This window comes from Equus przewalskii, chromosome 22, assembly GCF_037783145.1.
Source record: "Equus przewalskii isolate Varuska chromosome 22, EquPr2, whole genome shotgun sequence".
Classification (NCBI taxonomy): domain Eukaryota; kingdom Metazoa; phylum Chordata; class Mammalia; order Perissodactyla; family Equidae; genus Equus; species Equus przewalskii.
In genome coordinates this window covers 48,782,680-48,799,554 of record NC_091852.1, presented here as the reverse complement: position 1 = coordinate 48,799,554, position 16,875 = coordinate 48,782,680, and the positions used below count along the sequence as shown (strand labels likewise).

Below are 16,875 nucleotides of genomic sequence, written 5' to 3'. Positions count from 1 at the left end.
TTTGGATGACTCAGTCTTCCAGATTACTTTACCTTTCCCTTTCTCATTTTCAAGACAGCATTTGGATTTATAGGGATCTCATGTGAATTTCATGGCATTGGAGGAAGGGGCACCTTAGCCACGTGGTCCTTGGGGTTGTATCATTTGACATCTGCTGAGATGTGGTTAGTCTGGTATAAATGAATTAGTGACTACAATCCTGAGAGGTAGCTATTACTAAAACCATTTTACAGATGAAGAAGCTGAGGCTAAAAGAGGGTAAGCAACTTGCCCAAGGTCACGAAGTTAGTTAAGTTGCAGAACCAGGAATCAGTGTCACCCAGATTCTGGTAGGCACTTGGATCTTTGTCTAGCATGCGAGAGATAAGTTAACGCTGGATTGGGGAGTACTGAGAGACTTCACGATATTGCTTTCGGGATGTGCTCGTCCACGGAGAATACGTGCAGATGAGAAAAGGGTCTAGCTCAGAACACTTAGGAATCACTGGCATATGAGGTAGGGTAGGAAGGTCTACCCGAGGGCTGCTCCCCAGGCTGGTCTTCCTCTGAGGAGAGCTCCTAGGATGGAGAGTCATGCCTGGTCCTATTCCAGCCAGGGTTGAGCCATCCCTCAGAGGACCCCGTTCCTCTCCGTCCTAGGCTCCCTCATAGCAGAGCAAAGCACAAACCCGCAGCCAGTCCTGGGTGGGAGCTCCATAAATGTGTCCAAAGAACTTGCATGGGCAGAGCTGCTCACCCCTCCCGGGGCCAGGGAGTGCGGAGACAACTGCAGACCCTCTGAAGTGTAGATGCAGGGCCCACACCCGGGTGAGAGCGGACGTGCGGGAGTACAGGGGGCTTCCAAGAGGAGGAGGTTCTGTCTCCTCCCAGACGCGGGGACCCAGAGTCTGCCTCCACATGACAGGGACAGAGACCTCTTGCAGACATGGGGGGCGGTCCCCTCAGGTATGGGGGTACAGAGGCTTTGGCTTTTCTCAGATGTTAGGTGTGCAGCTCTTCCAGGTGTGGCAGGGGCAAGAGCTCTCCGCGAGTAGATGGGCCTCGCCCCCGCCCCCTTCCCCCGGGAGGGATCTAGACAGAGTAGCCCCCTCAGCCCTCCTCCCGCTCCCGCCCCCGCCTGGACAAAGGGCGGGCCAGTCCCCACCCCAGCGCACGACCAATGGCACGGGCGCCTGGCGCGGCCAGCCAATTGAATGGCGGCAGCGGTGCGGGGATGGCTCCGCCCCCGACAGGCTGCTGGCCGCCGGCCTCCCAGGAGGCGGGGCTCTTCGCTGTTTTTGCTGCCGGCCGAGCCTTGCCGAGCCTGGCCGAGCCCGGCCGAGCCCAGCCGAGCCCAGCCGAGCGTAGCCGAACACAGCCGAGCCCAGCCGAACCCTACGCCCGGACCGCCGCCGCCGCCCGAGCGCCGCCGAGCGAGCGAGCCAGCGAGCGGCCGCGGCCGCGGAGGAGGCGCCGCCCCAGGGGGAGGAGGTGCCCGCTCGCCGCAGACCGCCCGCGGCAGAGGCCGCCCCGGTCGCGCCGCGGCGGGAGCGGCCGGCGGAGGCTGCGCGGCCGAGGGGGAGGGCCGGGGGAGGGGACGCCGTCCCTGCCCGCCGCCCGCCGCCCCCCGCCCGCCGGCTCCGAGCCTCAGTCGGCGCCCAGCATCCCGCGGCCCCGGACCCTCCGCGGGCGCGCCCCGGGCTCCACTCAGGTAAGGGGCCTCCCCCACGGGCGCGCGGCGAGGACCGGAGAGCCGGGGGCGGAGGCGAGGACACAGACCCTCAGAGTCAGGGACAGCGGGGAGAAAGAGAGACACAAAGACAGAGACAGAACTATAGAGACAGACCCACGGAGAGGAGGCGGCACGTCCACGGGGACAGAGGGACGCACAGGGACCCATGCACCCGGGGACCCGTGCACACAGGGACGGACGGGTGCAGAGACACAGAGAGAGAGACTGGAGAGAAGCGAGACGCACCGGAGAGGGGGCCGCACAGAGAGGCAGACGCTGCCCGGAGAGACAGACAGCGGCACAGCCCGGGAGGCAGAGGCACACGTCCAGGCGAGGGGACCGAGACCCAGCCGGACGCACGGACACAGCCCTGCCGCACAGGCAGCCCGGGCCCTCCGGGGCGCAGCCCTGGCCCGCAGTCCCCCGCCTGCAGGCCTCCACAAAGTTCCCTCCGTGAGCGCCCCAGGGCTCCGGCCGGCCACACGCGCCGGCCGGCCGCGGGCCCCATCCTCCCAGGCCGCGGGCCTCCTCGGTCCCGCCCACTCGAGTGCCCGGCGGGCTGGGAGCGGGTGGGCAGGGCCAGGCCGAGCACGGTTCCGGGAGCAGGAGCCACCCGCTCGGCCTCCCACCGTGGCTACGCCCCCATCCAGGTGCCCAGAGCGGCCTGCGGAGGAGGCGTTGCTCTGGGGGCTCCTGGGCCTGCTGGGACACGAGTCCTGTGCCAGGGAGGCCAGAGGTGTGGGGGGCCTCACCCCACCCCTTCCTCCTCACACCCTCCCCTTTGCCCTGTGCCCCCATAGGCGCAGGACTGCAGGTGGACGTCGCCACTGCCCAGGAATCGTTGCGTGTGGACGGGACAGCCTCCGCGGAAGGCCGGCGCTACCGGAGTCCCCCTCGGCATGGGCCTTGCCGTTGAGGGAGCCCCGAGGTCTGTGCTGGTCTGAGGGCGCTGCCCGTCATGGGGGCAGCCATCTCCCAGGGCGCCCTCATCGCCATCGTCTGCAACGGCCTCGTAGGCTTCTTGCTGCTGCTGCTCTGGGTCATTCTCTGCTGGGCCTGCCACTCCCGCTCTGCTGACATCGACTCCCTCTCCGAATCCAGTCCCAACTCCAGCCCTGGCCCCTGTCCCGAGAAGGCGCCCCCGCCCCAGAAGCCCAGCCATGAAGGCAGCTACCTGCTGCAGCCCTGAAGTCCCCGGGCCTAGCCTGGAGTCTGGGACCTAAGTCCAGCCCCCACCCAGAGCCTGGAATCAGGATTCCAGGGTCCGGCCAGCCTGGGGTTCAGAACTCAGAGAACAGCCTGTCTGGAGCTGGACCCAGCACCCAGAGTCTAGCCAGCCTGGCTCCAAGAGGGGCTCTGGTGGCCCCAGGTAGACAGGTCTGGGGCGGGGGTTCATGAGTTGGTGCTAGGGCTGGGGCCATCTGAACTCTGCTCCATTCCAAGGGCCAGGGGGTGTCCACCCTCTCCCTAGGCCAGTCGCCTCTAGGCCTTCAAGGTTGGGGAAGCAAACTGGAATCCATGGCAATAATGGGAGGGTGTCCAGGCTGGGCCCCTCCTCTGGTCCTCCCACTGTTTGTTGGGTAATAAATGGAACTATGGCTCTACCCTGAGATTTTCTCCTCTTCCTGGGGGCCCTGTGGTAGCAAAATTAAAGGTAAGGGATGGGCTTCCAGACAAGTTTATTTGTGCACGGTAGGAGGGGGTAATGGTGGTTGAGGGCCGCATTCTAGGGTAAGGTGCTGGGACCAGGGCTGGAGCAGGGTGCTGAGGGCAGATGCTGGGGCCTGATCAGGGCTGGGGTCACATACTGGGTGCTAAGGATGGGCCTGGGTACCAGGCTCAGGGGCTACAAGTACTGGGTTCAAGAAATGGACAGGGACTGAGGCCAGGCCCTCAGATCTTGGTCTTCACTTCCCTCACCAGGTTCAGCAGTTTGTCCAATTTTGCGATCTCCACAGCTGGACCTTTCTGCACTTCCTGCCCCTTTTTTTCCTGGGGAGAGGGGAAGTACACATGGGGGAGGCATGATGAGGGATGGGCCATCTCTCCCTGTCCCCCATCGCCTGCTGTGCCCTGCCCCTCCCCTGCCCAGTTAGATTCTGGACCTCTGCCTCCCCCGACCCCCACAGGATCCTTCCCCAACTCAGATTGGGTGACACAGGGGCCCAGGTGAGGCCTACAAGAAGCATCCAGCTCTCGCTCTGAACCTCAGACCAAGACAGGGTCTGGATGCTGGGAGGAGTGGAGGAAGGTATCCACTTCCTGACCCTCAGAGGAACTAGCCCTTCAAGTCAGGGAGAGCTATAGCCCTGGGAAGAAGTGGGGCCTCTGACCATTGGGACCACCCTTCCCCCAGGACAGTCCCTGGCTGTGTCCTAACAAGGAGCTAAGAGGTATGTGTTTGCAGATGGAGAGGGCTGTGGAAAAAGCCACAGGTGCTCTCACCTAGTATTCGTACCTAATTCTTCGGAGTGGGCTGCCATTTGGGGCCAGGCTTGCTGTGTCAGACATACCCGGGGAAGGGGGAAAGGATGTCAAACCTAGGAGGGCTGATGGGATATCCCATGTGATTCCAGATGTCCTTGGCTGGGACTGTCCCTCAGAAGAGCAGATCCTGAATTTATGATCCCTCACCCCTGTCTACAGGGCACTATGATGCTTCAGCTGGTAACCTGGGCCCCGAGAAAAAGAGAGTTGGGACACTGGGGTGTATGTCCCTCAAGGTCCTGAGAGCTCCTTGGCAGACCAGCACCAGTCCCATCTTCATTTCTGTCCAGGTGGTGGGGTGTGGGCTAGGCTGGGGCAGCTGCCATTTCCTGCCTTCCCTCTGCTCCTGAATCCCCACCCTGTCGGCCACCTGTCCCCACTGCTCACTGGCACCTGCCCCAGCCTTGCCTGCTGAGGGCCCAGCCTGGGTTTGGCCTGGGCAGTGAGGTGAAGGGAGAGTGCAGGGCCAGCAGGCCCCTTCCTGGCCCCATCCCAGCTGCTGACACTGTGTGCAGCTCAGATTTCCTCCTGGTGTGACCCCTGCACCTGCTCCCAAATCTGTCTCCCCCTCCCCTTGCAGCCCAGCGCTTTTGCCACTGCCCAGCTCAGCTCCTCACTCTCGAGGCAGAACGAAGATGTCTTTTTCTCTCTCTTCCCTCTCTCCCTCTTGAATTAAGCTCATGTTCTCTTCTTGGCCTCACCCCATCCCCCTGGGAATTAGGGGACCTGGCTTTTAATTCCAGCTTTGTCGTTAATTCCTTGCATGACTCTGGGCAAGTCTCTTGCCTTTCTGAGCTTTAGTTTGCCATCTATACAGCAGTTAAGGAAAGATAGTCCTTGCCCTTTGATATGCTGGGCTCTGACACCAATCATGGGAAGCTCCTTGGGCCAGGAAGTCGGGCCTCTGTGGCCAAGGCCTCTTGGGAAGGGCAGGGAGACTGCAGCCCGCAGAGGAGGGGCAGGAGGGATGCCTAGAGGACTTCCTTTTGCACAATCACTCGGCTGCTGACAAGGTCAGATGGTAACTTCATAGGAACTGCCAATCCACCCAAGTAGTAGCCCCCAGCTGTCACCTCCTCAGGTTCTCTGACGCAAGGTGCCCATGTCTTCAGGTCCTCAGAAACACAGAGCCTAGCTCTCGCAGCTGTGACTGACCCTTGCTCTGAGAGGATTGGGACTGTGGGAGATCCTTGCCTCCCCAGTCAGAGTGGGCAGGGCGGGCCCCCACCCAGATCTACCCCCTCACTGCTGTGTGATGGCTGTACCCCTGCCCCAGGGGGCAACCATGATCCCTCCCACAGGGCTGTCCAGCTCTGTCAGCTCAAGCCTGGGTCTCTTTCCTCACTAAATTAACAGCAGATTTTATCTGTTCCACAAATTGTGCTGCCTCCTTCCCCCTCCTAGAGGCCAACTAGCTGCGCTCGGCAAAGAGCTTCAGACCACGCCCGACTCCCCCCATCCCACCACAGCCTCTGGGCCACAGCTGCAGGCGCTTAGCAGCCTTCTGAGTATTTATAGCCAAGTCCACCCCATCCCCCGGCTGGCTAGAATTACAGGCCCGGCCAAACTGCCAGCCCTTGCCTCCCTGGCGTGGTGGGGAATAGACCAGGCCGGCACGAGAGGGATGGTGCGGTGGCCTCTGCCTTGGTAGGGGTGCAGGGGGGCAGGTGTCAGTAGTTGAAAGAGATAGGCCCTGCTGTTGCCTCACACTGTGAGTAAATGCTTCAAATTGCAATTGTACGTCATCAGGGCAACTTGGCCCAGCCCTGGCCCAGCTCTGATCCTGGCCCCTGAACCTGGCAGAAAGCAAATTCCATTTCCTCTCTTAGCACCCAAGTGGGCAGGACTGGGCTCTGGATTTTTAAGTTGGACTCTTAGCTCTGGATTCTAAGGCTTGGATTCTTAAGTCTGAACTGGGACTCTGAGATCTAGACTTTGAGGTCAGGGCTCTGGGCTCTGTGGCCTGTATTTGGGATCCTTGGGCTCTAGGCAGGGTCTCCAGATCATCACAGACGCCAGAAAGGAACCAGAGTTCAAAAGGAGGACTGCCTGGCTGCTGGCCTAGTTACCCTCTTCACGGCTCATTTCCTCTTGCCTGTGTGCACCCACAGCTCCCAGCTCGGGGACCACTGAAGCTGAAGCCCTGTGCAAGCCCAGCCAATGAAGCAGTGACTAAGCCCCAAGCCCCGCTGCCTGGGTGACCTGGTCCACACCAAATAAGCCAGTGATGCCCACGTGTTTCCCCTAGGCTTCAGACCCATAGAGTCCCATTCCTACCTGATGTCTCCACTTGGGGTCCTACAGGTAACTCAGATTCAGCATGTCAAAACCGATCTCATTGTCTCCCCACAAACCTCCTCCCTGTGCTCCTGATTTGGGCAATGACCACCCTTACCTTGGCTCTCCCAAGGCAGAAACCTGCCGGCCACCCCCTGGCTCCTCCCCTTTTCCACCCCCACCCCCCCAATCCTGGAGCCTTTCCCTTGGGCAGCAGCCCAGACTCCCCCAGCCTGTACCTTGGGCATCTTGCGCAGGTTGGGTGAGAGCTTGAGGCAGGTGACGTGCCCACGGTCGTCACCCACAATGATGATGGGGTGGATGGGATTGAACTGCACGTGGGTGATCTTGTTCTTCTTTTTGGCCACCACGGGCTGGTTGCAGATGGCCTCGTACTTGTTGATGGACAAGTCAAACACGTGGGTCTGTGGAGAGGTGGGTGTCAGCATGTCAGCACACTCAGGGGTCAGGAGGCCCCTGTCCCCCACCTCAGAGGACCCGCCCCCGGGCCTTCTGGGGAAACCCAACAGAAGCCTGGCACAGTGGGAACTGGAAGCAGGGTGAGAGCAGATTTGTGTCTCTGTTTGTGTTTTTCTTGTGTTTGAGGGAATGAGAATAAAAAGTTCAGGAGAAAATTTAAGTCTATACAGAATTAACAACAACTGCAGCTACTGTGCATTGAGCACTTACTCTGTAGTATTCTCTGCATGAGCACGGTACAGGGCATATCTAGTCATAATCCCCACAGCCACTCTATAGGTGGGTTCTGTTATTATCCCCATTTTATAAACGAGGGGATAGAGGCTAACAGATGAGAGGTGCTCAGACAGTGCTTGCCACGCAAGTGCTCGGCAAGTGTTTGATCTGACTTCTACCACGCCCTGAGTCCAACCCATTAGCAGCTGCTGCCTGGACAGCGAGGTAACATCTGACTGGCCTCCCTGCTTCCATTCCTGCCCTCTCCAGTCCAGCCTCCACGCGGCAGACTGACTGACCTTTAAAAAACCTGAAATCCTCCAAGAGCCTCCCTTGGCACCCTACACAAAACCCAGATCCCTTCCTCTAGATCCCCCACTCTCCACTCTCACCTCACACTCCCTCCTCTTTGTTCACTAGACCCCAGCCAGAACCCCCAGGGCACTCGCAGGAGCTGTTCCCTCCATCTGGAATGCCTCCCCCATCTTCACACGGCTGGCTCTTTCTTGTCATTCGCTCTCAGCTTGAATGTCACCTCTTCAAAGAAGCTTTCCCTGACCACTCTATCTAAGAGACCACCCAGGCCTTTCCTTTTACGTCACTCTCTTTCTCTCTCTCTTTAAAAATATAACAGCTTTATTGAAATATAACTCACATATTATAAAATTCACACATTTAAAGTATACAATTCCTGGTTTTTAGTATATTCACAGTTATGCAACCATCACCACAACCAATTTTAGAACATTTTCATCACCCCAGAAAGAACCCTTGTGCCTATTAGCCGTCATTCTCCATTTGCTCCCAACAGCCCCGGCCCTGGGCAACCACAGTCTACTTTCTGTCTCTATAGATTTGCCTGCTCTAGACCTTTATAAATGGAAGCATCCAGTGCGGGGTCTTGTGACGGGCTTCTGGCACTCAGCGTGTTTTCAGGTTCATCCATGTTGTAGTATGTGTCAGTACTTCACCCCTTGGTATCACTGAATAACAGTCCTCTTGGATGGGCCACATTTGGTTCATCCGTTCATCAGGTGATGGACATTTGCACTGTTTCCACTTTTTGGCTATTATGAATAATGCTGCTGCAAACACCATATTCTCTTTGAATCCCTGCCTAGCACCTAACACTACGGGAGTTTTGTTGTTGTTGCTTTCTGTCTCTTTCCCTTCACCGGAGTGTAAGCCCTGTGACAGCAGGGACCTGATTCACCAGGCCCTAGCCTGGAGCTGGGCACCACAGTTGGTCCTTAGTAAACTCTGTTCAGCAGATGGATGATGGACTGACTGTAGGGTGATGTCTTAATTACCATATTCTCTCCTGGGGTAGTCGCCTCTCAGTTTATATCAAAGTCCATAAGGGAAATGGTTTGTGTCTAAGAATTCTCTCACAAAATGTTTGTTTCTGAGTGTTGCGTAGACCCCTGTCATCTCCCCTTCTCAGACTCAGCTTGCATACTCCCAGGGATGGGGACTTCGCTACCTTTTAGACACTATTTTAACTACAGATCAACTCTGGCTCATAAGTTTTTCCTTACATCAGGCTAGTCCCTGCCACCTTGTCGTTTCCTCCCCAGGACCCTGAGAGAAGATAACTGCTCCTCATGACATCTTATCCCCCACAATGCCCTCTCCTTCAAGGTGACCAGCCCCATTCTCTCCTCAAGACCTCAAGGGATGAATGATTTCTCTTTTGACAGGGCCCTGGGTGGCCTGGCCCTTGAGAATACACAGTCCTTCTGTCCCATCTTCCCTGCCTGACCTCTCCAGGAGGGAGACCCTGAGACACCTCATCCTGTCTCCAGTGGGGGCTCAGCAGGGTCAGGAAGGGGGCGCTCACCTTCCCATTGGTGGTGACTGCCGCAAACACAGTAGAAGAGTATGGTGCCCAGGCCACATCGCCCACCGCTGAATTTAGGTCATAGATGAACATCGGGGTCCTGCCAAGGTAGAAGGATGGAGAGCTCATGACACAGAAGGCTCACAGGCCAGGCCCCAGCCCAGGCTGGGCTGAGGGAGGGCATGCTCCTTACTTGATGGTGTGGTCCCAGATCTTCACTGTCCAGTCAGAGCTACAGGACATGAAGACCTTGGTGTGGTATGGGTTCCAGGACACAGCGTCCACTGCCATGTTGTGGGCATCATAGGTGTCCAGGAATTGGCTGGAGTAGGATTTAGAGCACTAGGGTGGGGGTCAGGGGTCAGGAGTGAGAGAGAGGTCAGCAGCCGTCACTTCCCTGGAGGGTCAGAACCTGAGACTCCTCTTCTGTCCTCACCCCACATCACTGTCACAGCTGAGCTGGGGCCAAGCGGCTGCTCTTCTCACTCTCAACACAACCAGAGAGAGAGGAGGGGCTTAAGGGACTCGGGGCGAAGATTCCAGGCCAGGCAGAAAAGGCCTTCTCTCCCTGAGCCAAGGCAGAGCAGGTCTGAGGGCCCTGGGTGGGGTGTGACCTAGCCTATGCCCAGGCCAAGGCCTGTGGACAGACAGACAGAGCCCTGGGTCCACCCACAGCCCACAGACAGAATCCTCGCAACAGTGATAAATACCCCACCTCGCCCAGGTAAGAGCAGGCGCTGAGCCAGGAGCAAGTTCCAATTTCATGATTTCCCATTGGGTTTCTTGCCCTGACCAGCAGGCCCCTCGCTCCCTTCCTCCAGGAGACAGAGTGAGTGACTAGTGTCTTCTTCCCTCCTGCCTCTCCCATCTGCCATTGGGAAGGAGGGGGGACCTCTTTTGCATTCAGACCAGCTCTGGCTGGGCCTCAGGGGCTCCCGGGAGGCTGTCTGTAATTAACATTCTGAGTCTCTGAGCCTAAGAAAAGCTTGCAGCAGAGCTATTTCTGGATGGACGGAGGTTCAGAAGGACATTCACCTACTAACACTGAGACCTTGCAGAAACTAGCCATGAAGTTCCGTCCTGCCGGCTAGGATGCACCCGGCATTCAGAGAGAAATTTTCTTGTTACCTGGCCTTCAAAGCTCAGCTCAAGTTCAGATCTCCTCCAGGAAGTCTTCCCAGAATGTTCCAACTTCCCCAACCCCCACACCCACTTCTACCTCCTCCGCTCCCAGGAAGAGAGGGAGGGCCCCCGCGGAAAGAGGCCAGGCTGGGCTAAAGTCACCCCGGAGGTCCGTCCTCCCCTTTCCTGCAGTCAGCCCCTCTTCCTGCCACCCCAGCAGGTCCAGAAATGCATTCTCTTCCCCCAAGAAGACTTCCAGAACTGATGAGCCCTAAGGTCTGTGAGAAGAGGGTCTGTTGAGAACGACGGGCTCCTGGGATGCTCTGATCTAGGCGGCCCTGTAGCGAGCTGGCATAGGGGCGGCCCTGCCTCACCTTGTAGATTTTCCCCTCCTCCGTGCCCACTAGGAACATGTAGTCGATCTCTTTGTGGAAGTCGAAGGCGGTGCCACAGCCTCGGGAGAAGAGGGAGCAGCTTTAGCCTGGTTCTGAGGGAGCCTCCCAGCACCTCCTCTAGCCAGCAGCCCCAGGACAGCCTGAGCCGGGCCCCTGTGAGGGCCGGGGCCAGCCAGGCCAATAGAGACTGGCCCTCTGGCCTGCTGCTGTCCCAGGCAGTCGGGACTCTGCAAACAGCCAGGCCTTCTGCAGACAGGAGTGGGGCCTGGGTAAACAGGGACACAGTCTGCATAAACAGGGTAGGAATTGAGTAAACAGGGACAGGGTCTGGGTAAACAGGGGCCTGATCTGCATAAACAGGGTTGGATCTGCATAACAGCACTTGATCTGCATAAACAGGAACAGGGTCTGCATAAACACGGAGGGTCTGCGAAAGGCCAAGGGCTGGGCTGGGCAGACAGGCTCTCCCATTACCCCTTGTCCAGCTCGGCACAGGTGGAGGTAGGAGTGCTCAGCAAGGGGTGGGCCACCATCACTGACCCTCACAGGGCCCGAGTGACCTGGGCAGGCCTCGATGTGTGTTGGTGGGGGGCTCCTACCCACTGTGTATAGCTGCAACCCCTCGAGACTTTCCGTGGTGCTGCCCTCCACCTTCAGCTTGATGACATCCGTGTGAACCAGCTCGCTCTGCAGTCACAGAGGGGTGGAAGAGGGCATGTGGGTTGGGCTGGATCAGCAGGGTTGGGGGTCCCTTTGCCATTCAGTTTCCCCCACTCCTATTTCCACCCCTGCACAACCCCTTCTGGGAAACAGGCACCTTCACAAGCGTCCAAGACACGATCCTGCCATCAGATGACACAGAGAAGAAGTTGAGGTTGTTGTCCATGTCATCCTTCTGCCACTTGACCTGAAATATCCCAAACTGTGAGCTCAGGGACACTGCTAGGTTGTTGAGTTAGGGCTGTCAGCTGAGCTGGGCTCCCTCAAGAACCCATCCGAGGTTCAGAGCAAGTTCTGGGAGCCCGTTTCCCAGAGTCCCACAATTGGCCCTCCCTCCACTCATCTCTGTCTCTCCCATCCCTCTCTCTCTGACCATCCTGGGGCAGCAGTGCCAGTCAGGACACTGCCCTAACCCATTGGCTCGGCAGTGGGGGTGCCCGATTCCTCCCTGGATTGAGTTCTAGACGCCTGGTTCTAGGGAAGAGGCCGCAGCTCTGGGTTCAACCTCCTCACATAGACAGGGCCTGGAAAGGAAACAGCCCATCAACCAGTTTCCTCGTTTATAAAACAGGAACCATAATAGGACAGGTTTGTTGTAAGGAATAAATGAGAACGTGACTAAGTCGTTAGGTCAGAACATTGCAAATATTGTGTTCGATAAATGATAGCTAATATCCTCATTGTTACCATCATCCTAGGAATTGGGGGGTTCTTTCCCGCTTTTTTAGGGGGTGGGGAGGAGCAGCCCCGCCCCCGCCCTCCTCTTCCAGGCTTGGCCCTTCTCTAGGCAATCTCTTCTCTGTTCCCACCTTCACTTTACCACTAGGTCTAGCTCCCAGAATCTTGCTCCCAAATCTCAGACTTGAGCTGCATTTCTCCATCTGCAAATCAGGGTTAATAATCCCGCCCAACCCATCTTCTCAGGGCTGGAAGCAAACATATGGGAAAGTGTTTTGGAGACAGAGCTGTTGTCTTATGAAGATGACACGCTTGAGGCTCAAGTTTCTGTTGCCAGATGTGGAGGCCCAGCCAAGCCGTGTCCTGGAGAGCTGGGGCGGGGCTGGGCACCCAGAGCTTTCCATTCTTCAGTTCCCTCCAGACCTCCCATGCTGGGACCACCGTCCCTTCCCCTGCCACAAGCAGAGGCCCAGTGAGGGACGACAGGAACCCAGTGTCACTGCCTGTACCACAGCTGTCACCATGGCTGTTGAGGGGTGTGGTGAGGGGGAGAAGGGACTGCCCCTCCCCAACCACCCCCCAGGCCTGCTGATCAGAGCTCACGAGGGCAGGCCCGGTCCTGCCCGGGCCCGTCTGGGCAGCCAGCTGTTTTGCACTTTTGCTGGGGGACCAGTGAGGCACAAGTCAGAGCCGCCCTGATGCTGAGACCACTTCCCCCTCTGTGTAAAGGTAGTCCCTTTAAAGCAGAGAGGGGACAGGGGGTGTCAAAGGCCAGGCTGTAAGAGGCGCTAGGGAGCTGCAAAGGGAAGTGTTTAATGAGCAGCCGCCAGCACACATGGAAATTGTATTTCACACCCCACTTAGCAGCCTAATGCCCAGTGGGGGGTGGTGTGTGTATTTGCAAGTGAGTGTGTATGTGTGTGTGTGCAAGTCCCACACGTGCTCCTGGGGTGAGGGTGGGAGGGTACGAATATAAGAAGGGGCAGGCGGTAAGTGGAGTTAAGCAAATGAATGAATGCCCAGGAGCAGGTGTAGGGAGGAGATGGAGCCTGCCTCATGGATTCCTTCTCTTCTGCCTTATCTGATTATGGCAGACCTGCCGGCTGCAGTCTCTGCGCATATATCCTTCCCGCTCCCTTCCCCAGTGTGGCACAGAACACCCCCCTACACACCACAGAGTGTTGGTGGTTGGGGCTTCACAGTGGGGCTTGAACAGGACCGGGACACCCAGATGGGCTCCTTGGGGAGCAGCCTGTGCCATGGGACAGGAAGCCATCCCCTCAGAATGGACAGTTCTCTCCCTGGCTCTAAAACCTTCCATAGCTCCCCGCCACCAACAGAACAAAGTCCTTCTGCCCCAGCTGGGCATGTGAGATCCAAAACAACCCCCGGGTCTCTGCCACAAGAAGGCCCTAGGCGCTGATGTCTCTGGCATCTCACTCACCAGCCCCGTTCTCCTTCAAGCTCCGGGCTTCTACAGCCAACTGCTGTAGGACACCTCCTCTGGCTTCTTGGATTAACTTCTGGCCAAACCTGTTCCTCTTCTGCCATTTCCCACCTCTGTGGATGCCCAACTGGGCCCCCCAAACCAGAGTGCCGGGCAGCATCACCCGTTCTTCCCTTTTCCCACATCTGGTGGGTGGTTTCCTTCTACTGGCTGCGCCGCCTCGACAGCTCTCAGCCGTCTTCTCATTGCCATCTCCCCTCCCCCTGCCGGAGCTCAGGCTGCAGCCAGAGGCTGTCTCTAGGACACAGCCATGCCTGCGAGTCTTCTCTGCCCCAAACCCCCTGATGGTTGGGCAGTGATTTTCAAACCAGGCTGGGGGAGCTCTTAGGAGCCTGTGAAAGCCCCTCAGGGGACAGGGGAGTGGGAACAGGGACCCTCAAGCAAGCAGGATGCAGATCCCAGCAGAGCGGCTCCACTCCCATCTTTTTACTCTATGGGCTCCGGTACTAACACATCACTTGAAACTAAGCTTCCTACTTGCTAGAGAAGCACACTCAGGACTGGGGGCCTCTGCTTTGTTCAGGTCCTGCTCCCCCTCCCCATCTCTCATACTGTGCCTCAAATGATGTGTCATTTCCTAGCAGGCCACTCTGCTGATGCCCCTGTGTCATTGCACATGTGACCACGCTGTACTCTTCTTCGTCTAAGTAATGTGTCCTCAGCCCTCAACATTCAGCTCAGGTGTTGCTCCCTCTAGGAAGACCTCTCTGGCTCTCCTGCCCCTGCTCCCCATCTCGGACAGTCTGGACACCCCCCTCAGTGCCCCCAGCAGCCGTCTTTAGCACTTAGCATACTGCCCTGTCCTGTTCAGCCTGTGGCTGTGGTTATGTCCCCACCAGGAACTCCAGAGACCAAGCCCTTAGCAGCTCCCAGAGGAGCAAAGAAGGAAGAGCGACTGAACAGGCATGACCAGGTGGAGGCGTGAGGAAGGGGAGGGAATGAGAGGGAAAGAAGGGGACCGAGGAGACAGGCAGGCCCACCCATCTCACAAGCCATGATTCCAGCCAAGAACTTCGAGTGTTTGGTTTTGCAAAGGCAGCAGCCCTGTGGGAGAGCAGAAGGCCACCTCCATCCAGGTGGGCTCCAGTCTCCCCGGCACCGGCCCAGTGAAAGGGATCATTGTCTTCTGCCTGCCCCATTTCTTTCCCTAACCTGCGTGCGATCTGATTCAGAGAACATGGCAGAGTGGGCGTCGGGTGGTCGGCCTCGGCCCCTCGCCCTCTTCTGGGCTTGAGGAGGGTGGTCAGGCCAACCAGAGATGTACAATGTTTGGCCCTGGGCTGTCTGAGCTGGGAGAGCTGGGGCAGGACTGGTGCTGGTTCAGTATGATCAAAGTGGGTCTTTTGGGGCCGGCCTGGCAGTGTAGTGGTTAAGTTTGAGCACTCCGCTTCAGTGGTCCAACGTTCGTGGGCTCAGATCCAAGGCACAGACCTACACGTGGTTCATCTAGCCATGCTGTGGTGGCACCCCGCATACAAAATAGAGGAAGATTGGCACAGATCTTAGCTCAGGGACAATCTTCCTCAAGCAAAAAGAGGAAGATTGGTAACAGATGGTAGCTCAGGGCCAATCTTCCTCACCAAAAAAATGAAAGAAAGAAAAAAGTGGGTATTTTCTCCTCTCCCTGGGCTTTAAAGTCTCTGCAGTCATCCTCCCCGTGTCTGGAGACCTCTGTGTGCCCAGAGGATAACTAGGCTTTTCAGAGAAGAGGACTCCAGAGGCTGCAAGCTCTGGCCCTGCTTTGGTGAAGCGTGGGGGGAGGGCATTTAGGGGGAGGGGGTGCCTCCCTCCCTGTGCCCTGGCTCTGGGCAAAGGATGAAGCTGAGAGCCACCGCATCCCCTGTGTCTGGACAGTCCTCCCTCTGCTCATGCCTGTCTGGCAGCTGAGAGCCAGTGCCTGGGGCAGGTGTCCGCATGACTCAGCTTAGGGCCAGGAAGGCAGGGGTGCAGAGGGGGAAGAGAAGACAGAGGCACAGCACTGCCTGACGAGCCCAGAGGCCTTGGGCCACTTGAGGCAGAAATCCATCCTTAGATTCTCCCAGACCTGCCCGTGGGGTAAGGATGCACAGCCTCAGAAGGAGGAGGACGTTAAGAACACAGTGAGGGAGGGCCTGCAAAGCCAGAGCTGAGAGGGAAACTGTGAGATCCATGCCCAGTGCACGAAGATGGGAGACACAGAGTTGGGGTGAAACCCGGGCACATTGTCCAGAAATGGCCCCATTCTGTGCCTTTCTGGAGAAGAGGGGTATACAGAGAAGCCCCAGGACAGACCTTACCTACCAGGCCTTACAGCACCCCAAGAGGGTAGACAACTGGCAGACCCCACCCCTGTCTGGGAGTCCCCTAAATCTAGCCCAGGAGACAGAGGAGAGCCCCTGTGGGGAGTGGAGGAGCCCAGAGACGGGGAACTGAAGCCCTTGAGACACTCAGCAGAGGCCTGTCAAGCCCTGGAGTCTTCCAGCCACAGGCTCTGAGTCACCAATCACCAGCCCTAAGAGGTCCTCAGCAGACAGATGGGCCTCCTGATGGGAGCTCTGGGCAGCAGAGCCCAGCTCTTACTGCAGACGCGCTTACCTCCTGATTCTTGCCTGCTGCCCCTCTCTGCCCCTTCTTGCACCCAGCCCCTCGGCCTCTAAGCTGGTACTTGTCATCCCCACCGCCTTGCTCGTGGCCTCTCCTCCCCCAGCTCCCTCCTCCAGTGGCTCCCAGGCCCACTGGCTACTCATCCATACCCACTTCTCCCATCCTGGTTGGAGGCTGACCTGCCACACAGGGTCCGTGTGCTTGCCAGACTTGGCCGAGCTGCGGAAGGAGGGCTGGGAGTGGGGCTTCTTGAGGTTGTAAATGGCCACGTTGCCATCGTAGTGGCCCACCACCACCAGGTAGGGGTGGTCCATGTGCATGTCCAGACACATGATGCCGCTCTCGCTGCTGAAGATGTATTCAGGGAAGCTGGGATTCTTCATGCTGTAGAGCAGCAGCATGCCCCGGCTCTGCTTCATGAAGTCATCTGCCTCCAGGAAGATGGGCAGCTGTGAGTGGAGGATCCAGCTTCCCCTCTGGGAAGCCCCTGTGCCCCTCCCCCATCGCAGGGACAAGCCCTGCCCTGCTCTGCCTCTGTCATAGAGCATGGGATTCCTCTCTGGACTTCGTCTTCTCTGTCTGTGAGACGGAATCATGAGACTTGGCCTACCCATTCTCAGGGTTCATGGAAGGATCCAAGAGATAAGGTGACCAGGCTTATCTGGGGACAGCCAGCCATTCTCCCTATTTTCTCTGGGGTACAAGAAAGGGGGATGCAGGCTCAAAGGGTTGCTAGGTGAAGAATGTGTGTGGGTTTGGGAAGCAGCAGCATTCTCAGAGATGCCTGGCCCAGGGGCAGGTTGCTGTCCTTAGATGCCTGGATAATGCTCATGTGTCCCCCACCCCCAGCCGAGGACAG

At 57.8% G+C, this 16,875-nt stretch overlaps 3 protein-coding genes across 10 annotated transcripts in view; 2 read left to right on the top strand and 1 right to left on the bottom strand.

Annotated features, from left to right (window-relative positions):
- The window catches only part of DNAI1 (dynein axonemal intermediate chain 1), a 76,414-nt gene that overhangs the window by 16,637 nt on the left and 42,902 nt on the right, over positions 1–16,875 (bottom strand). For 4 of the 8 annotated variants that reach the window (XM_008540037.2, XM_070590287.1, XM_070590290.1 and 1 more), the window contains 8 exons: positions 16,196–16,443; positions 11,346–11,435; positions 11,128–11,215; positions 10,508–10,587; positions 9,205–9,353; positions 9,012–9,111; positions 6,715–6,900; positions 3,374–3,703 (listed from right to left, as the gene is read on the bottom strand). In XM_008540037.2, coding sequence (XP_008538259.2) covers positions 3,605–3,703; positions 6,715–6,900; positions 9,012–9,111; positions 9,205–9,353; positions 10,508–10,587; positions 11,128–11,215; positions 11,346–11,435; positions 16,196–16,443 — 1,040 coding nt within the window. In that variant the 3' untranslated portion in view covers positions 3,374–3,604. Of the gene's footprint in view, positions 1–3,373; positions 3,704–6,714; positions 6,901–9,011; positions 9,112–9,204; positions 9,354–10,507; positions 10,588–11,068; positions 11,216–11,345; positions 11,436–16,195; positions 16,444–16,875 lie in introns of those variants that run through there. The other 4 variants (XM_070590288.1, XM_070590289.1, XM_070590285.1 and 1 more) reach the window with 3 other exon arrangements.
- LOC103564359 (putative hydro-lyase KRH_21160) lies at positions 1,199–3,315 on the top strand. Its single transcript, XM_008540035.2, has 2 exons — positions 1,199–1,690; positions 2,512–3,315. The coding sequence occupies exons 1-2, from the start codon at positions 1,214–1,216 to the stop codon at positions 2,653–2,655; spliced, it is 621 nt and encodes a 206-aa protein (XP_008538257.2). The 5' UTR covers positions 1,199–1,213; the 3' UTR covers positions 2,656–3,315.
- On the top strand, positions 2,532–3,315 carry ENHO (energy homeostasis associated). The gene has a single exon (XM_070590325.1). It carries the CDS (start codon positions 2,670–2,672, stop codon positions 2,898–2,900), a length of 231 nt encoding a protein of 76 aa, XP_070446426.1. The 5' UTR covers positions 2,532–2,669; the 3' UTR covers positions 2,901–3,315.